The 21144-nt window shown below is 36.4% G+C and overlaps 1 protein-coding gene across 1 annotated transcript in view; it reads right to left on the bottom strand.

The window, feature by feature from the left end:
- Nucleotides 1-6786: 6786 nt before the first annotated feature.
- BROX (BRO1 domain and CAAX motif containing) overlaps nt 6787-21144 on the bottom strand; it is a 37305-nt gene continuing 22947 nt past the window's right edge. Inside the window, exons 9-13 of the mRNA XM_044672249.1 lie at nt 14442-14527; nt 12031-12112; nt 11230-11380; nt 9882-10041; nt 6787-8156 (exon numbers count right to left, since the gene is read on the bottom strand). Of these exons, the coding sequence (XP_044528184.1) occupies nt 8070-8156; nt 9882-10041; nt 11230-11380; nt 12031-12112; nt 14442-14527 (566 nt within the window). The 3' untranslated portion in view covers nt 6787-8069. The remainder of the gene's footprint in view (nt 8157-9881; nt 10042-11229; nt 11381-12030; nt 12113-14441; nt 14528-21144) is intronic.

Genomic DNA, 21144 nt, shown 5'->3' with positions numbered 1-21144 from the left:
GTGTCCTAAAGACTTAGGGTTTTGCTGGGCATAATTTAGGGGACAAGTAGATGTCCTAGATTACAACCCAATGGTATCAGGGCATAACCAGAAGATGTATAACTGTGTCCATCTTGGAATCTAGGGGAGAATTCAAGGGGAATATCTTTCAGGGGTCTTTTTTTATCATGTGTCTCTGAGTGCCAAAGTCACCTTTACCTCAGCATCACAAGAATAACAAGGAAGGAAAGGAATTTTCCTACTCTCTCCTTGACCTGAAATCTTCTGGAATTTGGGGTATCCAGAAAGGACAACCCCAAGTCCCATGCCATTCCTCAGGTCTGGTGCTCTATCCATGGCACCATCTAGCTGCCCTAATTAAGGGATCTAGGATCTCCCAAACTCTCAAACTTATAAGACTGCCTCCAAAGCCAAACACATCCATTTCTGGATCACTGATTGGTTGTCAGCACTTACAGAAGAAAGAGCTAAATGAAAAAGGCAGCCAGTGATTCCAAGATCCGTGTTCAGTTTGCCTAGCTGAGCACTTGTCCTAGATGCCTCTAAGAGGCAGTTGTCATTTTGGGGTTGGAGTTGGGGAGATGGGGAGAGAGAAGAGAAGGGAGGCATCATTCTTTCCCCCACTCCTCCAGATATAGGCTCAAATAGTCTTGACACAATCTAAAAATGGGAAGGAGTCAATGGTTTTTAAAGACCCACTGAGTCAATGGCTTTTCTTGCTCAGTTAACAATGATGGAGGTTGCTTCATCATTCCAAGGCCTTCAGTGCTGAATCATTTCCCTGGCATTGGCTAGGATACAGGTTCAATCTTCTATGTGTTTACTCCAACTCAACTCCTATATATACATTTCCAGTCCTGATAATAAAGTTATTATCTTATTATAGCTGATACACAATAATATCATCTGTTGGTTGAGGAAGAAACTGCCACTGAAAAAATCAAGTCATTTTTCTGTTTGTAATAGGGAGTTATGGGGAAGAATGTGTATGTTTATTATTGTTCAAAAATTAAATTAAGGGATTGGTAGGGATTATAAAAGAAAGAGGGAGTCACAGAGCTGGTTTGTGTTTAAAGTATGCTGAATGTTCTTCTGCCACCTAATGGGCCACTTGGGAATGTACCAAAACAGAACTAGAACATTTTAGTAAGCAATGCAGTTACAAGTAATTGATTGAATAAGCAAGTTCTCACTATGGCATATTTCCCACATATCGTGTGATTTCCATTCTTATTGAAAAGCTCCCTTACTTGTTACCATCTGCCAAACCATTAAAAAACTTAACGTTATTGCTTTTGAAATATTCTTAGGGGCCTTTTGTAAACAGAATTGTACATCCAGTAGCTAGAAGACAACAGAAGACTGAATGTTATTTTCTGGTCTGCTTCTGTGTGTGCTTTTAGGCTAGATTTTTGGGTTTGCCTCCACAATTAATGTCTTAAGGGGAGCCAGACAACACAACCTCTTTATTTAATACCTTCCAACTGACCAACTTAAATGAGTTTTGTCTTATTTAGGGAAGTTATCAATTTAGTAATTTTAAAGGTTTATCCATAGAATACTTTATTGAATCTATGATCTTGTAAAAATTCCCTCCACTGGTGCAACTCTAAACCCATTTGCAGCTATCCAATGGGATTCCTGTTAATGTTCTCTTATATGGCCTCTTTTGAATATTTCAGTCTAAGGATTGAAGGCTTTCACTGTTTTTATTTTTATGTTTCATAGAGTTCAGAGCAGGGCTTGTACTATCTATCTGTCTGTGGCATAGTAGAGTGGATAGAGTTAGACTTGGAGCTAGGAAGGCTGGGTTCTGAATCCTACCTCTGATTAGTTGTGTTAATCATTTAAACTTTCTGGACCTCAGTTTCCTCATCTGTAGAATAAGGGGAATTGGAGTAGTAAGCCTCTAAGACCCTTAAAGTTCCAAGTCTATAATCCTATCTGTGAAAGACTTTAACACCTTCTTACTTATTGTTGGGTTTTTTTCCTACATGAACACCATATTTCCTTCTCCAACTATAAATTCCTTTAATGTTATACATCATGCTACTTTTTGAGCTCAGGTCATTGTTGGAAATATACATATATTATTGTTAGCTATTATTGTAAAATGAGAAGTTTTTTTGTGTGCTCACCAAAGTTTTATCATGGAAATTCTCTTGTGCAGTTCAGATGGAAGACACATGTCCAAAAAAGGTGGTGATTTCATCAAATAATCTAATTTGCTATTGTGCTGATTACACGAAATCCCAGAATATTATCAAGTCCCAATGAGATCTATGATTACCGAAATGTCTAAGAGAATAACAGTCTCTATCAGATTTCAATCAATGAAACAGTAAGAATTAAATGAGCACTCACCTAGGACACTTCCAGTGCCCTTTGAATCGCATGCAACCTTGAATCCAAAGAGATTATGGTATTACAGGATTCATGCAATCTCCAGGAGCAAATTTTATGTAAAAAAGATGGGCTTTTATCCTTAAGATTGTTGAAAACATTGCGTTTTCTGAAGGCAATCTTGCCCAACTCACTATCTTTTGGAAGTGCCTTATTCCAGATTCACATACTGATTTACTAATTCAATGACTTAGCCACTGAACTGCATCTAAAGGGATTTTTCATTCATTTTGTTGTTTCATGGGTTGAAATCTGATAAGAGAAGGAAGATGTAGTGCCATATGTGAGGCACAGACAGCCAGTTAGGAATACAGTGTGGAAAGTAATGTATGAAGTTGAAAAAAATGGGGGGAGGAGAGGAACAGGTTTTGAAGGGCATTAAAAGCTAAACAGAGGGAGAAGCTAGTTAGCACAGTGGATAGAGCACCAGCCCCAAGAGTCAGCAGGATCTGGGTTCAAATTTGACCTCCAACACTTCCTTGCCAAGTGACCCTGGGCAAATCACACAACCCTAATTGCCTAACTCTCACACTCTTTTGCCTTGGAATTGATACTTAGTATTGATTCTAAGATAGAAGACAAAGGTTTTTCAAAAAATCTAAACAGTTTACTTTTTTTTTTTTAAACCCTTACCTTCTGCCCCCAAGAGTTAACTTTTGATCTGAAAGGCCATTGTGAGCTGTGAGTTTACTGATTTGGGGGTTTGATATACCTGTGTTTTGGGACATAGATTTGAGTCGGGGACCCCAGTTAGGAGGGCATTTTAATAGTCTGGGTGATGAAGCAAGAAAACCAAGGTGGCGAGAGTGAGTAGTGAGAAGAGTTGGACAAAAGATACAGAGGTAGAAAATATAGTATCATGGTAGTTATTGTCTACTGGCTGGCAGATAAGGGAAAGTGAGGAATTTCAAGGTTGAGTTTGGGAGATTTAGTGGTACATTTGACAAATAGGGAAGTTCAGTAGGCGGTCAGATTTGGGAAGGAAAAGTCATGAGTTTTGTTTTGGACAGTTGAGTTTGACTCTTGACATGTCTATGGGACATCCAACATCCAATAGATAGTTGGTGTGAGTACTGGAGCTAAAGAGAAACTGACTGGATATATTGATCTGCGAGTCATTTGCAGAGATGCTCATTAAACCCATCAGAGTAGAGAAGGCCCCCAAGCACAGAGAGGAAGGGGGCTGACAGGGATTTGAGGTAAACCTTCAGTCGGAGGTTTCATATTTTTTCATATTTTTCATACCCCTATGAAAGGGGAGTAAGGTGTGGAAAGCCATAAAAGTCGTGTCAGTCAGGGACTCCCTGGAATGGGGTGGTCAACAGTCTCAAATACTGCAAAGAAGTCAAGAAGGATGAAAACAGAACTAGATGGAGAAAGCTTGGGGAGAGGTGAAATGAAAAATCAAATTGAGGAACACCAGTTTTTATGAGTGACGGAGAGATCCAGAATGTGATCATCAATGTGTAGAGCTGAAGTGTAGTGGAAGAATTCTCCATTTGGTTAAACCCCACCCCTTCTATGATAAGTCTTTCTTGGTGCTCCTTAATGCTTCACTTTGGTATTACCTCCAATGTGCTCTGCATACATCTTCTAATTTGAACATAGATTTTTCTGGTAAACCCATCATTTACTATAGTGCCTGGCACACAGTCAGTACTTAATAGGATTGAGGAGTCGGACATGAGATTTGAAGAGATTCAAGGGTCTGAAGGAACATTGACGTGCATATTAAAGTGCCCTAGTGTAAGTTAACCAAATTTTTTTTTTAAACCCTTACCTTCCACGAAGAGCAGTAAGGGCTAGGCAATGGGGGTCAAGTAACTTGCCCAGGGTCACACAGCTAGGGAGTGTCTGAGTGCCATATTTGAACCTAGGACTTCCTGTCTCTAGGCCTGGCTCTCAATATACTGAGTCATCCAGCTGCCCCCAAAGTTCTGTACTTTTAAAAAAAAAAAGGGAGGAATGTGGGGGCAGCTAGACGGCTCAGTGGATAAGAGAGCCAGACCAAGAAATGGGGAGTCCTGGGTTCAAATATGGTCTCAGACATTTCTTAACTGTGTGACCCTAGGTAAGTCAACACTACTTTTCTTACCCATACCGTTCTTCTGCCTCAGAACTGATAGTTTGTATTGATTCTAAGTTAGAAGGCATGGGTTTTTTAAAAAAGGAAAAGAAAGAATGACAATATACAACAGCTACCATAGTCTGGATCTGGAGAGAAATTTGAGAATAAACTTAAAAGGAAAGGCTGCTGAATGATGGCAAAAAAAAAAAAAAAAAAAAACCACACAAAAAAACAAAACGTCTGCATGGTGGTGGTGGGAGACTTTGTGATTAGGGCAAGCTGGCAGGTCCACCTAGACAAGAAGAAAGGTGCTGGGAGTAGGGCCTCTTCCTCCAGTAAGAAAGGTAACCAGTGCCAAATTTTCAACTTTCTATTCAGGTATCTGACTTTATAAGTTCTTTTATATCTTCTTGATATTTTTTGTTCCTGGCACTCTAGCCTTTATACAGCTTTCTCTCTAATGTACAAAACTACCTAAAGATATGCCCTATCAACTTCTGTGCAATGGGAATGAGATAGTCTGTCCCATTAAGGTTTCAAACTCATCACAAAATAAATTTATGTTCTCTATGTAAAAAAACAAACAAAAAACCCCCACAAATTTAAGAATGAAAGCATCTCCTACATACCTCTGAGCAAGGTCAAAACAAACTCTAGGTTTCATATGTGATTGAATAAAGTCCTCTGCTTATTGGCAGTAGCTATTTCCAACACTATACTCAAACATCACTAAGATCAGTGAGTTAAGTAAAAATCTAGACACAGATTAAGATCATCCAAGGCAGCACTATAAATTTATTTTATGAAGAGAGCAAAATATACACTAAAGATATTTTTATTTGAATACTAATTGTATTCTAATGTATCAGTACAATAAAAGGAAAAAGATTACAAATATATAGCACAAAAAATGCAATATTAAGTTTGTAAGGTGTAAAGTTTGCTGCACAATATTGTAGAGAGGTAACGGTAAGTTTTCTTTCTTACCATATGCTTTGAATACTGCAATATATTAAAATATACTACATATTAATATCAGCTAAAGACCCAGGTCAAATTCTAATAAGATAGGCAGATGAAAACTCATCATATTGGAGTGTATATGGATGTATGTAATTAAAACAGAATAGTGCATAAAATCAAAGAACATTAAACCAATACAATGTGTATGTATATGTATACACATATATATACATATACCTTTTAAAAACTTTACTGTGAAAAATAATCTGTTGTACATTAGGTATCCTATTAACTTATCACAAGCATAAATATCCAATGGGAAACAGAAATCAAAATCCTCAAGAGCTCAATTTGTAAAATTATCTCCCTTTTTTAAAAGGGAGGGCAGGATAGGAATTGCCTATAGAATCAATGCTTTCAGTATAAGACAGTATTAGACAACCAGAATTGACTTACATCAAACAATGATTATAGAACAGCTAATATGAACAATATATACGCCTAACCTTCATGCAACCTCTTTACCTTTATTTTTTTTTAATCTCCAAGCATGATGTTAAATTTTATGAGAAGATTCTAGATAAATAATGTCAATTTCAAACAGGATATTCATTTCCTACCCATTTCAAAGTTATGGATCATTAATCTTGGTATTTACAATATCTTACAAAAAAACAACACACAATGGATGTTATTTTAGATATGGGAGGAGGCTAACATATAAAAAGTTTAACATGAAAACTGAAAAAAAAAAAAACCAAAAAACTAGAGTGAGAAATGCAAGAGTACCTAAAGTGAACGAAAAATTTCCATGTGTGGAGCACAATAAATGTTAGTGTTAGGTTTGACTATCACAGTTGGTGATATATGCATGATTAATGTTTGATCAGTATGGTTACATTAAACCTGTAGTAACTTCTCAAACTAAGAGACCCACAAATAGTTCAAAACTGAAATGGTCTCTGTAAAATCTATTCAGGGATGCACTGTTAGTAAAAGTGTTAAAACTGCAAAATAATCAAATGCTTAAAAGGAAGAAATTAGACTAAATGACCCACTTCTAAGGTCTTCTAGGTCTAAATTTCAATGACTGACAATTTGTTAAAATATCATCTAGCATAATCCCACTTGTGCCTAAATATACTAACTTTGCTCTGCTTTGAACTCTAATTTTATGCAATTACCTTTCATTTAACTCCTTGCTCTTAATCCTACAACATCCTCTGGCAAAAAGCAAAAGTTGGCAACCTTTTTGGCCGTGAGAGCCATAAACGCCACATTTTTTAAAATGTAATTTCGTGAGAGCCGTACAGTGCTCACAGTGAGCGCTCCTGTAACAGCACCTGAAAAAAAATTGACTTTATGGCTTCTGCAGAAAGAGCCATACGTTGCCGACCCCTGGTCTAACAGATCAAAACGTCAGCCTTTCCAATATGCCCAACAGACCCCAGGGCAGCCATCTGATGCCCTGAGGACCCACCCAAGGACTTCTGGACTATGCCATCCACTCTGCTGTGGTGCCCTCAGAACTTCCAAGCCTTTCCTTCTGCCCTGAAGTTGAATTTCTTTTTATGTGTCTTTATGTGTCAACAGTCTTTCACCAATGAGTATGAATTCCTTGAGTAGGGACTGTCCTCTTTTTTTAACTTGTATCTTCAGTGCTTAGCACAGTACTCAACAGGTAATAAATACTTAATAAATGTCTTTTTCATTCTTCTATTCTGGCAAGATATCGAGACTATTACTTGAAAGCAACAAAACACTGATTTGCACTTCTTAGAAAGAGAAATAAGAGGATAACCAATGTATTTTCAAACAAGTAATTTTTCCATTAAAAATTTTCTGCATTTTTGTATGATGCATGATTTCCAAGGAACAATTTCTTTTTATCTTCTTCCATACAGATATACTAAGGCATATTATACAAAAATCAGTCACTTCATCACATAAGCTCTCTAAGAAGGGATTCGAAATAAATATTGATCTGGAGAAAGAAATCCTACATTTAGGTAACCAGAAATAAAATTCATAGTTATCTCAACATGTACACTACAATTCTGGTTGAAAAATATTAATTTTTAAGCAAACATGTATCTATAGCCTGACTCCTAATGATTTTCAGATTCGTTCTATTATAAGAAAGTTGCTTTACATAAGAAATAATAAATGGCTTGGGAGTGTTACAGGTTTGTGCCATGATGTAATATAACCATGAGTAAGTAGGAACTGTTCATTCTTTGTTGACTTTTATCTATACCTTTCCTCTGATTTCAATGATAGATAAGAAATGAAAATAAACTTTTTTTGTGACAAGGAGAACCATGATTCTTTGTTATAATTTAATATATTAACCTGACACATATTACTACTCTAGAGTTTTCAAAAACATTGTTCCCGTATCTTCAAGACACAGTAAGGTATTCAGAAGCTATTCTGGTGACCTGACTAAAGTGGAAACAAAGAAATAAAGCATTAGAAAACACCCCACCCCTATTAAAAACTGAGCACTGACATAGTGAAGGCCCATGAAAAGAAGCAGATTATTCTTCAGGCTTTGGAGGAATCACAAAAAAGAATCTATAGTCCCAGAGTTCCCAATACACTTAAGATGAAAGTTCAATGTTTCTGTGGTCTTCTAGGAAATATAGCAGCCACTATCCTTTTGGGGTTTTATATCTGGTTCTTTGATTGGTTTCAATTCTTCCTCTGATTTGGGTTTGGCCTAGAGAAAAAGACAAGGAGTTAAAAGTATCTGAGGCAAAGTTTAGGAAACTTAAATATATTATCAGTCTTTCTGAAGACAGTACATTTTGTTATGAGACAATATAAATACTGGCAAAGTTGGTCAGACCAACTTTACTATTTAATTTAGAAAGTAACATTTTTGTTGAAGAAGAAATTCTGGAATGGTACTTTAAGATCTGTCTGTAATATTTATCCTCATTCTTCTTGTAGGTAGGAAGTAAATGAGGAAACCATAAGAATAACAATCACTAGCATTTGTATAGCCCTTTAAAGCTTGCGAAGAGTTTTATAAATACCATTTCATTTTATTTTCACAACAAACCTGAGAAGTAGAGGCTTTTACTATACCCATTTTGCAGATGAGAAAATTGAGGCAGAGGTTAAGTGACTTGCCCAGGATCACATAGCTAGAAAGTATCTGAGGCAGGACTTGAACTATTCAGATTTTCCTGTTTCTAGGCCTAGCACTCCACCCACAGAGTCACCTATTTATTTCCAAATACAAAAATCTAAATAGTCCCTATCTTTAAGGAGCTCATATTCTAGCTAGTTGCACTGACATTAGAAATCCTAGTTTGGAAGTAACAAATTCCCATATTACTTTGAGGCTATTAAATGCACTATATGTTACAGCAATTGGCTAAGCAAAACAGAAAAGACTATTTTGCAGAGTTAGTTTGACTATGCGAAAATTTTAACTCAAACCCCAAAGAGGTAAAATAACAAAGCATTACTATTCCTATATTCCTTAGATTCCTAATAATCCTTTACACAAATCCCTAATAATCTTATGCCAAAATTCAATTTTTCCCATTTATAGCATCAACTAAACTAAAATGATAGCTTAGGCCAGTGATGGGCAATCTATCTGGCTGCAAGACATTATTCCTAATCTGACGAATACAATAAGTAGGATACAATACAATGAAACTTCGAAAGAGTTGTCTTAGAAACAGACTGACAGATGAGCATTTTCTTTCCTTTAGCTCCCTCTTTAAAAAGTTTGCCCATCACTGGCTTAGGCTACTGAGGAATAAATTAATACTAGTATATTTTACACCTTATTTCCTGCGATGCTAAAATTAAAACCATGTCTTCAAATATTCAATGAAAAGCATGAAGCTTTATTGCAGAATCATATACATATCCATTCCCTCCTTTTGAGTACCATTCCCATTTGTGTCTCCTCTTAAAGCAGTGATTCCCAAAGTGGGCGCCACTGCCCCCTCGTGGGTGCTGCAGCAATCCAGGCGGGGCGGTGATGGCCACAGGTGCATTTATCTTTCCTATTAATTGCTATTAAAATTTTTTTAAAAATTAATTTCCAGGGGGCTAAGTAATATTTTTTCTGGAAAGGGGGCGGTAGGCCAAAAAAGTTTGGGAACCACTGTCTTAAAGCAATATTTACAGAATTAAAAAAGGGCAGATATTAATTTAAAAATATTTACTTCTAGGGACTTAGAAGGAAAAATCTGAAAATTATTCCAAAATAAAACTAATTCTGCAGAGCCTTCCTGGATATTAGAATAGCTTCAAATGGCAACTACTGAATTAGCTAATTTAATAGTCATTGCTCTCAAATAATTTACTTCTATCTTTGAAAATTTAGGGAAAATAAAGATATTTTTAAAACAACTCTGTAATCCTCATCTTAAATTTAAACAAGAAACAGGACAAAGAAAATAGAATAAAACATTCATACACTATCATCCTTTGGCCTCTTGGTGAGATCAAATGCAGCTAGTATTTCTGGGGTCCAATGTGCATTAACAGGAGGAAATTCAAAAGGTACAGGCTCTACAAGACCATAGTTTGCTTTGAGTTCCAGTTGTGGTGCTTCTGTTGGAACTTTTTGGAAATAGCTATAAAAGAAAATTCAAACAACAATTTAATGCCAATTTTCCTTTACAAGAAATCAGGGACACATTAAAATCCAACTTGACCACTTCCCTTCACCTATTAAAAATTAATCTTATGGGTGTCAGCTGATTCCAAAAAGGATTATCTTCACCAAAATGGTTTCCTGAATTAATGTCAACTGTCATAAGACTTTTCCTAAATATTCCCACCTCCACACCCCCCTCATTGTCATGACATTCCTTAAATCACTGTTTATTTTTTGAATATAGAATATTTACTCGTTTCTGAACATATTGCATTCTCTCCACCAGAGACTACAAGCTTTTTGAGGGCAAGGACTGTTTCACCTTTATATATGTATACTCAGGGACACACACAGTGCCTGACACATATTAAATGCTCTTTGATTGACTCATGATTGAGAGTGACTGCTGTGTTCCTTAAAGGCTCTCAAAAATATCAAAATGATGTTTGTTAAAACCAGACAAACTAACAAGTTTTGCTGTGTTAACTGTTTTGTTCCAAAGACTTAGTAAGAATTTTCCTTTTCTTTAAAAAAAGCTCTATTCATAAACATAGTTTCTAAAGAGAATGGCAAAATATACAAGAATATAAACAGAAACATATTCTAACTAGACACCCCTGATGAACGAACAGTAGCTGAATTTATTAGAAGTGAGTGATGCATCTAAGATATCTAAGTAAAAACATTTTGGGAGTGGCAAACTCTAATAAATATGTAATTAAGTTGTTCTCCAGTTAATTTTAAAAGTGAGAAAATTGGGAATGCTCTATTGATCATTCTTCATGGTAGAAGCAGGCTTTTAGAAGCAATTTAAATGGAGAGAGCCTGATAAGATTAGAGAAGAGGACTGAGAGAAAAAAAAATATTTTCTACCTTTAGATAAGGGACAAAGGTAAATAAAAGTAGAAAGGGAATGAATAGATGTCCAGGGCATCCTAAAAAAAGTAGTGTTATGTCCTTTCCTTTAGATAAAAAGTCATATTACTTAAGGAATGGAATCCTTTGAAGAAGTAAAATATTTAGCTGTTACAAAATTTAAAACATTTCCAAGAGGAAAAAAGGAATTAAGACAGAAAGTAAGGCTACTCTACATACACATTTTTGTATAACCTAATTAAATAGAAAAAACCTCAAAGATGTCTGATACACAGACAGCTATACTCACATGAATCCATTTTCTCTTTGACATTTCTCTAAAGTATTTTTCACAAGACTTCCAAGCTTCCTAAAGAATAGATGTCCTGAAGGTTTGGCTGTTGTTCCAGGCCCTTTAGTTTCTCCATACTCTTTGCATAATGCTTCGGCCTTGGCATAAACTGCATATAAAAAAGAAAGTAAAGTTCATCAGACTATGGTTAGCTATTTTATCCTTATTCCCATTTATCTAATGAAACAAAAAACATGATTCACAATAACAGTGAAACGAAATACCAATTAAGAGGTAAAGAGCTATGGGTGTAAAACAATAATACACTATTTGACTTGGCCAATATGTTAGCTTTACAAAACTCACTTTTTCTTTCTTTTTAAAAATTTTTATAAGTGATAGTTCCCTGGGAATGGCATGGAGAAGGAATGCATTTGGATATGACAGTGGCATAAAAAAGTATGGATAATTTTTTTTTTAAATTAAAGGCAAACTTTCCTATATAAACTCTGAAAAATTCCCCACCCATGTGCCCATTTGAAGGCCCTTTAATCTTCTTTTAAAAAAACAACCGGGGGCATCTGGGTAGCTCAGTGGATTGAGAGTCAGGCCTAGAGACAGGAGGTCCTAGGTTCAAATCTGGTCCCAGACACTTCCCAGCTCTGTGACCCTGGGCAAGTCACTTGACCACCACTGCCCACCCTTATCACTCTTCTACCTATGAGCCAATACACAGAAGTTAAGGGTTTAAAAAAATAAAAAAACAACCCCCCCTCTCCCAGATTTTAAAGGAGTTAATGCTCTGGCAGGAATGCTTACATTTTTCTGATTCTTGGAGAGATCTGATTGCTTCACCACATTTATCACTTGCCAGCAAAGTCTGACCATGATAGCAATATGCCTGGTAGTAGAAAAAAACAAGATTTCCCATTTTTGCTTTTCCCAAAGGCCCTCAACAACAGAAATGACTTCTTTCACATTTCAAATATGTCACATAAAAAATGCCCTTGTCTATTATTTCAAACATTAATTCCTTTTATTTCTTCTCAGAAATAACTGAAGTTTTTATTATCCCAGTAGAGGACTAGAATTAGATTAACCTAAAATTCTTTGCTTAACAAAAAAAAAGTACCCTAAAATACTACAAATATAGGAAGACTGGACTTTCTGAACAAGTAGTTACAAGAGCAGACATGAGAGGAAATCTGCTATCAAGGATTATTAGAAAAGTTTCTTTAGTTGCAGTTTAGGGTTAAAGAAGGATTCTAAATTAAAGACAGAGGAACGATCAGGAAGATCAAATTACTTATTTAAAGCAATCTAATACTTTTTGTCCAAAAAAATAAGAAAAGAAAAAAAACTATACAGTCTATTAATTTGGGATCTTAACTGAAGGATCAAACCCAAAGAAAGATTTTTCAGTGGCTTATTACTAACTTGTACACTAAGTGGTATGCCAAGACTTATTTTAATACTTTTAATTTTATTAACTAATAATTAGGATGGAGGAATTGGGGGGGGGGGGGGAGGGAATTCATTGAGTCTGTAAAGACACCAAATTGAAAACACCCTTTCAAACTTTGTGCAAGACAGAAATAAAAGCAGTCTTCATAAATTAAGCCCATAAAAAGTAAGTTTAACAAGAACAAGTAATATCTTATACAGTAAGAATGATATATAAAACTTTTGTTTAGTACATAAAACAAGTAAATTAAAAGATGTTTTTCATAATGGTGAATTTTTCCATTCTATTTAGTACTTGTCACGAATAAGAAATGTGATAAAACAGAGGGTCCAAAGAAAAACCAACCAAAATGATGACAGGAATAGAACATTAGGGTTAAAAAAATGCAAGAACTTAAAAATGTTTATTTTAAAATTAAGAGTTGTAATTGTTCACTGTTAGGAGAAAGCAAAGGATATCTTCAAGTATATCAAGGATTATTATATGAATAATAACAATGAACTTATTTTCTATCTTGACTTTAAGGACTCTAATTTCAGATATATACATTCTCTCTGTCAGTACAAACTGCCACCCATCTGTGCCTTTTGATTCTATGCGATGTTTATTAATTTTATGCCACAGATCAGCTACAGAAAATCTACTGAAATGTGCTGAAGAACTTCTTTTAATCTTCAAACATTTCACATGTATCAGTATAATAACTTGAGATCTCTATGTATTACTCTTGCTCTCACTAAATGACTTGTCTACTTGCTTTTCTGATTATGAATTTATTCAACAATTTCCCTTACTCCATTCATGTTATAGTTGTACCCATCACATAGCTCTCCATTGTCCTTTGGGTGATCTGCTTGAGGCACAGAAGCTACAATTCTTTTCATTGTGGTCTTTTTTGTATATATATGCTAATTATGAGCATGGCAAGAAAAGGCAGTAAAAATGGCCCATGAAATGATGCTTCTTGCTGTCACCGGGAACAGAAGGAAACTAATTCCACTAACTTCTTGGTTTACTTCTCCAAAGAGAGTATATATATAACCCATCTAATCCTTTAACCACAGTCTCCTTTTGTCTTCTAGTTTCATGTAGCAACACAGGTATGGCTTATTTCTTCCAATAAATACTATGTCAATTTGTTGTCAAAGGACGAAGAGCTTACATATGGAGTGACTGTTACTATTTATAGATAGTGTAAAAACTGAGATTCTCAGCCCTCTCTGTCCACTTTTCTAGCATAATCACCACCATCAAAGTAGAAGCAGAAGGGTTTGCAGCAAATTGAAAACCATTTAAAATTTTTCTTTAAATAGGTTATAACCAAAAAACTTGTTACCTCTTAGTTAACCTATTGATGATGATCCTTTCTATACTTGAGGCAACACACTAAATTGTTGATAAATCTATTCTCAAAGCCTTTCTAGAGTGGTACACTCTAGGAAAGCTCCTGCTTTGCTGGCACAGACTTCACTAATTTGGATCAACCTCCATACCAAAATGAGGGACCTGAAGTGGGATCTGCAATTTTTTCATTTTCACAAGGGAAAGAAGATATGGGTATAAACTTAAATGAAAAGGGCTAATTAGTAAAGAAAGCCAACCTAGCCTGTATCAAACTAAATATTTTTACTAGAAAATCATTAATGCACAAAGCTCACTAGTGATATCTTTCTGTTCCCAAACTAGACCAGGAATTAATCAAACATTCTCATAAAAAGCAAATGCAACACATAGGGCATTTTAATATATAACTTTAAATACTTACATAAGCTGTGTAAAAACACATTTTCAAGTGAAGGTATTTTCTCCATTTAACAGTATAGGTAGGCTCCAAACTGGATAAACTGTGATCTAAAATTAGATTTATAAAGAAAAACATAACTTCTCTGATTGACAAGAATCTCTGATTTACATTTCTTCCAAAGATCTCAAATATCACCATTCCAGTCTAAAAATTAAGGCTGATATATAAACTTAAAACAAACCCTAAAACAATTCTTTTTTAGTGACAGCAAAGTTAGGACAGTGAGACTAATCACATAATGACAGTTTTCTATTAGGAAAAGGGCAATAAAGGCAGTGAAGAGTCAGAAGGTCTCAGTTCTGGCGCCGGACAGTACTGGTGTGCTACTTACTCCCTACATAATATTGGGCAAATCATTTTTTATCTCCTTGAATTTTTAAGCTTCCTTATCTGTTAAATAGGGATAATAATACTTCCATGCTTAAAAGGGTTGTAGGGAAGTTCAAAGGAGATAATGGATGTGAAAGGGCTTGAAAACTTTAAATTATCATGGTATTATTATTCATTCAGTCATTTTTCAGTCATATCCAACTCTTTGTGACTCCCATTCAGGTTTTTCTTGGCAAAGATAATGAAATGATTTGCCATTTTCTTTTCCAGCTCATTTTACAATTGAGGAACTGAGGCAAACAAGGTTAAGTGACTTGCTCAGTCTAGACAGCTAGTTAATAAGTGTCTGAGGCCAGATCTGAAGTGAGGAAGATGAGTCTTCCTGACTCCAGATCTGGCACTCTATCCACCGAGCCACCTAGCTGCCCTGATATTATTACCTAAAAGTAAAATAATAATTCAAGGAAGATAAAAATATAAAATTCAGTAATAAACAAAACTGATTTCTAAAGTACAATCATTACCTTTTAATTTTTGCCAATTTAACTGAACTCAATATTTCTTAAACACCTATGAGAAAGATCCAAAGACAAAAAAATCTAAATAAAACACTTGTGAAAAGAATACTGGATCAAGAGTTAGACATCTATGTTCTTAGTCCTAGTTCCAACTGCTAGTGCACTGTAACCTTGTTCAAGTGTGTTAGGACCTATTATACCTTTGGACAATTGTCTGCTGGCCCATCACATGGATGCAAGACACCCCCAAATATGAGGTACTGAACAGAAGGCCCTGAGTGAATGTTAACCTGTCCATTGTTCCCATACTGAGAGCCTGGAAATTGACAAAGGAAAATTAAGAGTTAAAGCGGAAATATAGGTAACAAATAAACAAACCCTGTACTATCTGGGAGGACCTGGCTGCACTACTGATTATGTTCTTCTTGGCCCCCAGTTCAGGCCCTTCTTTGGGTATGTGCATGTGTGTAGGTATGTCCAAATAAACACTCCTCTTTTCCCCTCACCCATTTAGCCCTATGGAACAAGCAAAAATCATTGGAGCAATTTTAGAACTACGTGGGCCTCAGAGGCTATCAGAATGGCAACCAAGGTCAACAATCCCTTTGATTTGTTATTCATTTGCCACTTGCTAGCCATCCTTATGGTTAATAAAACTCTCACCCTGTTTTTTCTCCATATTCCTGTAAAATGCTAAATCCCCCACCACAAAAGTACAAACATCTTCAATTCCTCTTTTCTCATGCCCACTCTACTAATACACCAACCATACCCCAACTCTAACTCTGCCTTCCCCCTTCTTCTAAGTCCTTTGGAATCACTATTTTATAGGGAACAAATTTTATTTCATTCTGGCTACCATTTATATTTCTTCAATTTACTTGCCCTCAGAGAGACCTGTATTTCCACAGAGGATTCTGCATTTTTAGTCAACATCTCTAACATTGGACAATCTAGATTTGGAAGGAAGAGTGAAATGCCCCTTTTTCCCCCACTGTCATTTCTAGACTTTCACTCTACCAACATCACACACTGTCAATACCTTCTCCTCTATTCAAACCATGGTGGCTTTGTCTACTGGTCCTAGAGTCATTCTTTCTCCTTTCCTAAAGAATTTAGTACCTAGATAAATTGTCTATAAATTTATTTTACATAACATCAGCTGAGACCTCAATTCTTTTAGGCAATCCTTGTACACCTTCCTTATTAACTCACCATCCCATGGGACTCTGTTACATTGACTCTACTAAACCTTTTTGTCCTTCTTCAGACCTCTTATGTCTTCCCCTGCAACTTTCTCAGCTGAGAATTTTGCCTTATATTTTACAGAAAAAAATTGAGGCCATTCACCTCTTCATTTCATATCACTCAGATATCAGACATATCAACTGATACACATGAGTATATGGCCCTACTTCTTACCAAGGATAATTCAAGTATCTATACAAGTGATCTAATTCTACTCTTCAACAGGTGGCTCCTTCTGTCGTCCCCACTCTCATACTTCTCTTCAATCTTTCAGTCTCTACTGGCTCCTTTCTTTCTTTTTTATTATCATGCAAAACACACTTCTGTGTTGGTCATTGTTGCAAAATGACATACTCTCATACAAAACCAAACCCTACAAATAAAACTGAACACTGATGTGAAAATAGTATGCTTTGATCTCCAACCATCCAACTCCAACAGTTCTTTCTCTGAAAGTGGATAACATTCCATCATAAGTCTTTCAGAATTGTCCCAGATCATATCATTGCTGAGAGTAGCCAAGTTTTCACATATAATCATTATACAATATTGCTGTAATTGTGTACAATGTTCTCCTGGTCCTGTTTATATCACTCTGCATCAGCCCCTGCATATCTTTCTAGCTTTTCTGAAATCATATTGTTCATCATTTCTCATAGCACAACAGTATTCCATCACCAACTTGTTCAGCTATTCTCCAATTAATAGACATCCCCATAATTCCCAATTCCTTGCCACCACAAAAAGAGCTGCTATAAATATTTTTGTTTAAGTAGGTCCTTTTCCTTTTATTCTCTCTTTAGGATTGTGTGAATTAAATATCTGGGGGACCTCCAACTCAGTCCAATCCCAGAAGACTCACCTCAGCAGATAGCCATGGGAGTCTCAGAGTCATAAGTTTGGGTTTGACCAGTGTAAGTCATGGAGGTCAGGAGATGTGACATATCGGGGCTGAGATGAAACCTTGGGCCTGTGAAGGGCTTATATTGAGGTTGAAAAGCCAGTACAAGAAACTCTCTGGCTCTCTCTCTCTGCCATTCTTTGGGGCTTGTGGAAGCCCTCTCTCAGCAGTCCTGGCAGCTATATAGTCATTTCTGGCAAGTGACTTGGTCAGGGCTGCACTGGACTGGAATCCAGGACCTGATCTTCCTTTGTTAGGAAGGCTAGAAACCTTACGTCTCCATTTCTCTTTACTAATAAATACTTACAAATTTAACATAAAGTCTCCAAGATTAATTTTTATTCATAACAGGATACAGACTCAAAAGTGGTATTACAACATCAAAGGGTTTGCCCAGTTTTATGACCCTTTGAGCATAGTTCCAAGTTGTCCTCCAGAATGGTTGGATCAGTTTACAACTCCACCAACAATGCATTAGTGTCCCAGTGTTGAACTGGCTCCTTTCTTAAGGCTTACAAATACACTCATGTCTCCACTATCCTCAAAAACATCCTCATTTAATTATTCCATCCATGCTATTTCTTTTGCCCTTTGTGGCTAATCTCTTTGCTGAGGCTGTCTAAAATAGGTACTTCCATTTGATGCCAGATTCTTGTAATCCCGACTGGGACTCCAGGATATTTGAATTGTTTATTTCTGGCTGCTTGCAATATTTCCCCATTGATCTGGGAGTTCTTGAATTTGACTATAACATTCCTAGAAACTTCATTTGGGAATTTATTGTAGGAAGCGATCTGTGAATTCTTTCAATTTCTATTTTATCCTCATGTTCAAGAATATCAGGACAGTTTTCTTGTCTCTCCTAGCTCTATTTTCCAGGTCAGTTGTTTTTCCAATGAGATTTTGTATTTTCTATTTTTCATTCTTTTGATTTTGTTTCTTGATGTCTTGTGAAATCAGGCTGAATTTCTTTCATGACCTTTTGATCCTCCTTTTCCACTTGGTCCATTCTACTTTTCATGGTACTCTTTTCTTCATTGGATTTTTGTGCCTCTTTTCCCAGTTGACCAATTTTTTTTAAAACTGTTATTTTCTTTTTGCATTACTTTTATTTCTTTTCCCCATTTTTCTTCAACCTGTCTTATTTGATTTTTGAATTCCATTTTGAGTTCTTCTAGAGCTTGTGACCAATAACCTTTTATTTTGAAGTTTTGCATGTGGTTGCTTAGTTCTCAACTTTCCATTAATTCTGTTCTTTACTCTTTGTCCCCTAGAAATTTTTGAGGGTTAAATACTTCTTTTGCAGGTTGCTCATTTTCCCAGCCTTTTTTTGCCTGAGGACTAGGAATTCTGAAAGCTCTTAGCTGATTCTCTTTCCTCTGCTGCTGGCTTGTAGGAAACAGGACTGTGAGCTATTTTGCCCTGGGGCTAAGCCTTCACCACAGCATCCCAAGCTTGAAAAGGTCCAGTGCTATGGACTTCTAGACCTCAATGTGGGCCAATACCAAGGGCTAGGACTTCAAGGGCTGGGTCTGAGGTACTCTTGTTGGTGTAGCCCACCTCCTAAGATCCTGAAATTAGCCTATACCCAGTGGAAGGGGGAGGAGGGGTTCAGGGTGGTTGACCAGCACTCCTCTGTGTGTAGTTTTGCTTCTAGTTCCCTGTTATCCCATGAAAATCAACCCTTGTTGCCTATTTTTTAAGTTGTGTTCAAGGGGAGAGTCCCCTCACTCCACCTGCTATTGGTCTTTGACTCCTGTCTTTTTGAAGCACCTTATAAAGATCAGTTTGGAAGAATAGTCAGAGTGGTTTCGGCTTTTGCTGCCATCCTAGCTCTGCCCTGACAATGCCACCTATATCTCCAGTCTTTCAAACATCTTGAATTAGGTAGAAGCTCAACAGACAACTTAAACTCAATGTGTCCAAAACGGAATTCATTATCTTTCCCCTGGAACCCTCCCTACCTCTGAATTTCCCTAATGTTGTAAAGGGCAAAACCATCTTCCTAGTCTCTCATTCAGTCTCTTGCAACCTAGGAGTTATCCTCAACTGCTCACTCTCTCACCCTTCATATTGCCATCATCTTGATGCCAAATTTTATCACACCACATCTGGACTATTGCAAAAGTGTGCTGGTGGGTCTGCCTGCCTCAAGGTATTCTAGTCCATCCCTAACCAAAATTCCTAAAGTACAGGTCCACTCATGACACCTCTCCTCTCTGCCCTATTCAATAAACTATAGTAGCTCCCTATCACTTCTAGGATCAAATACAAAATCTTCTTATAGGTACTCAAAACCCTTCAAAACTAATTCCTCTCCCCTCCTCTCCTCATCTACCCTGGTTTCTTTCCTTCAAGCTCCAATTAAAACCCCATCTTTCACAGGAAACTTTTCATAACTTTTCTTAATTCTAGTGCCTTCTCTTCATTAACTATTTATTATTACTTTTGTCTATAGCTTACTTGTACATACTTATTTTCTTGCAGTATCTCCTGTTAGAATGGAGCTCCTTAAGGGCAAAAACTATCTTTTTCCTTTTTGTATCTCCAATACTCAGCAGCCAGTAATACACAAAGTAGGCAATGTTTTACTGATTTCTCTTATACTAAGGGAGCTAAACAAATGTTGATGCTCCTTTAAACTTAAAATGCTATCTTTCTCTGTTAGATTGCAAGCTCCTTGAGGGCACTTGTCTTTCTTTTTCATATTTATATCCCTGGCTATTAGGTCAGTGCCTGGCACAGAATTATATAAATTATGTGACTAACTTTTAAACTTCTAATTTCTCAATTAATCTTCCTTGGATCTCATTCATGAATTTTTCTTAATTAGTTACTAATTCTATATCCATCAAGTTCTTCTCTTTACTCACCGAGCCATAGCCTTTGTTCAATCCCTTATCACCTCTCCTCTAGATTAGTACAAAGGCCTCCTAAATCTCTCCTCATTGTAAACCATGCCCCAAATCCACTACCAGAGTGACTTTTTTCATCATAGATTTGACCATGTTGATGCCCCACTACTCAATAAACCTTGGTTTCCTGAGTAAAATTCTTATAGGGAATAAACTCCCAACTACCTTTAAGAACAAATATAAACCCTCTGTTTATTTGCTTTTAAAGCCCTTCACACACTGGCCCCAGCATAGCTTTTTAGCCTTCTTGTATATTACTCTCTTCTGGACTCTCTGATCTAGTCCAAATGGCCTTTACTTGTCTTAATGTGTTACTCCATCTCCTCTCTGTGCTTTTGGACTGGCCATATCCTCTACCCTGAATGTAATACCTCCTCACCTCTGCCTCTTAGACTCTTTCTTCCTTCAAGACATACTCAAGAAACACTTCCTTCATGATTTTTTTTTTCTGTTCCTCTCCAACTGTTGGGCTCTCTTCCTACTGAGGTACCTAGAGACAGCTAGGTGGGAGAGTAAATAAGAGTGTTGGGCATGGCATATGAAAGACCTGAGATGAAATCCAGTCTCAGACACTAACAAGTTGTGTGACCTCAGGCAAGTTACAACCTCTAATTGTCTTAGTTTCCTCAACTGTAAAATGGGGTAATACCACTACCTATTTTGTAGGAATCTCGTGAAGATTAAATGAGATATTTATAATGCATTTAGCATGAAACCTGGCATACAGTAGACACTATACAAATAATTTATTT

This window comes from Gracilinanus agilis, chromosome 4 (genome assembly GCF_016433145.1).
Source record: "Gracilinanus agilis isolate LMUSP501 chromosome 4, AgileGrace, whole genome shotgun sequence".
Taxonomy (NCBI): Eukaryota; Metazoa; Chordata; class Mammalia; order Didelphimorphia; family Didelphidae; genus Gracilinanus; species Gracilinanus agilis.
The sequence above is the reverse complement of the archived record's forward strand: the minus strand, read 5'-3'. Positions and strand labels throughout refer to the sequence as shown.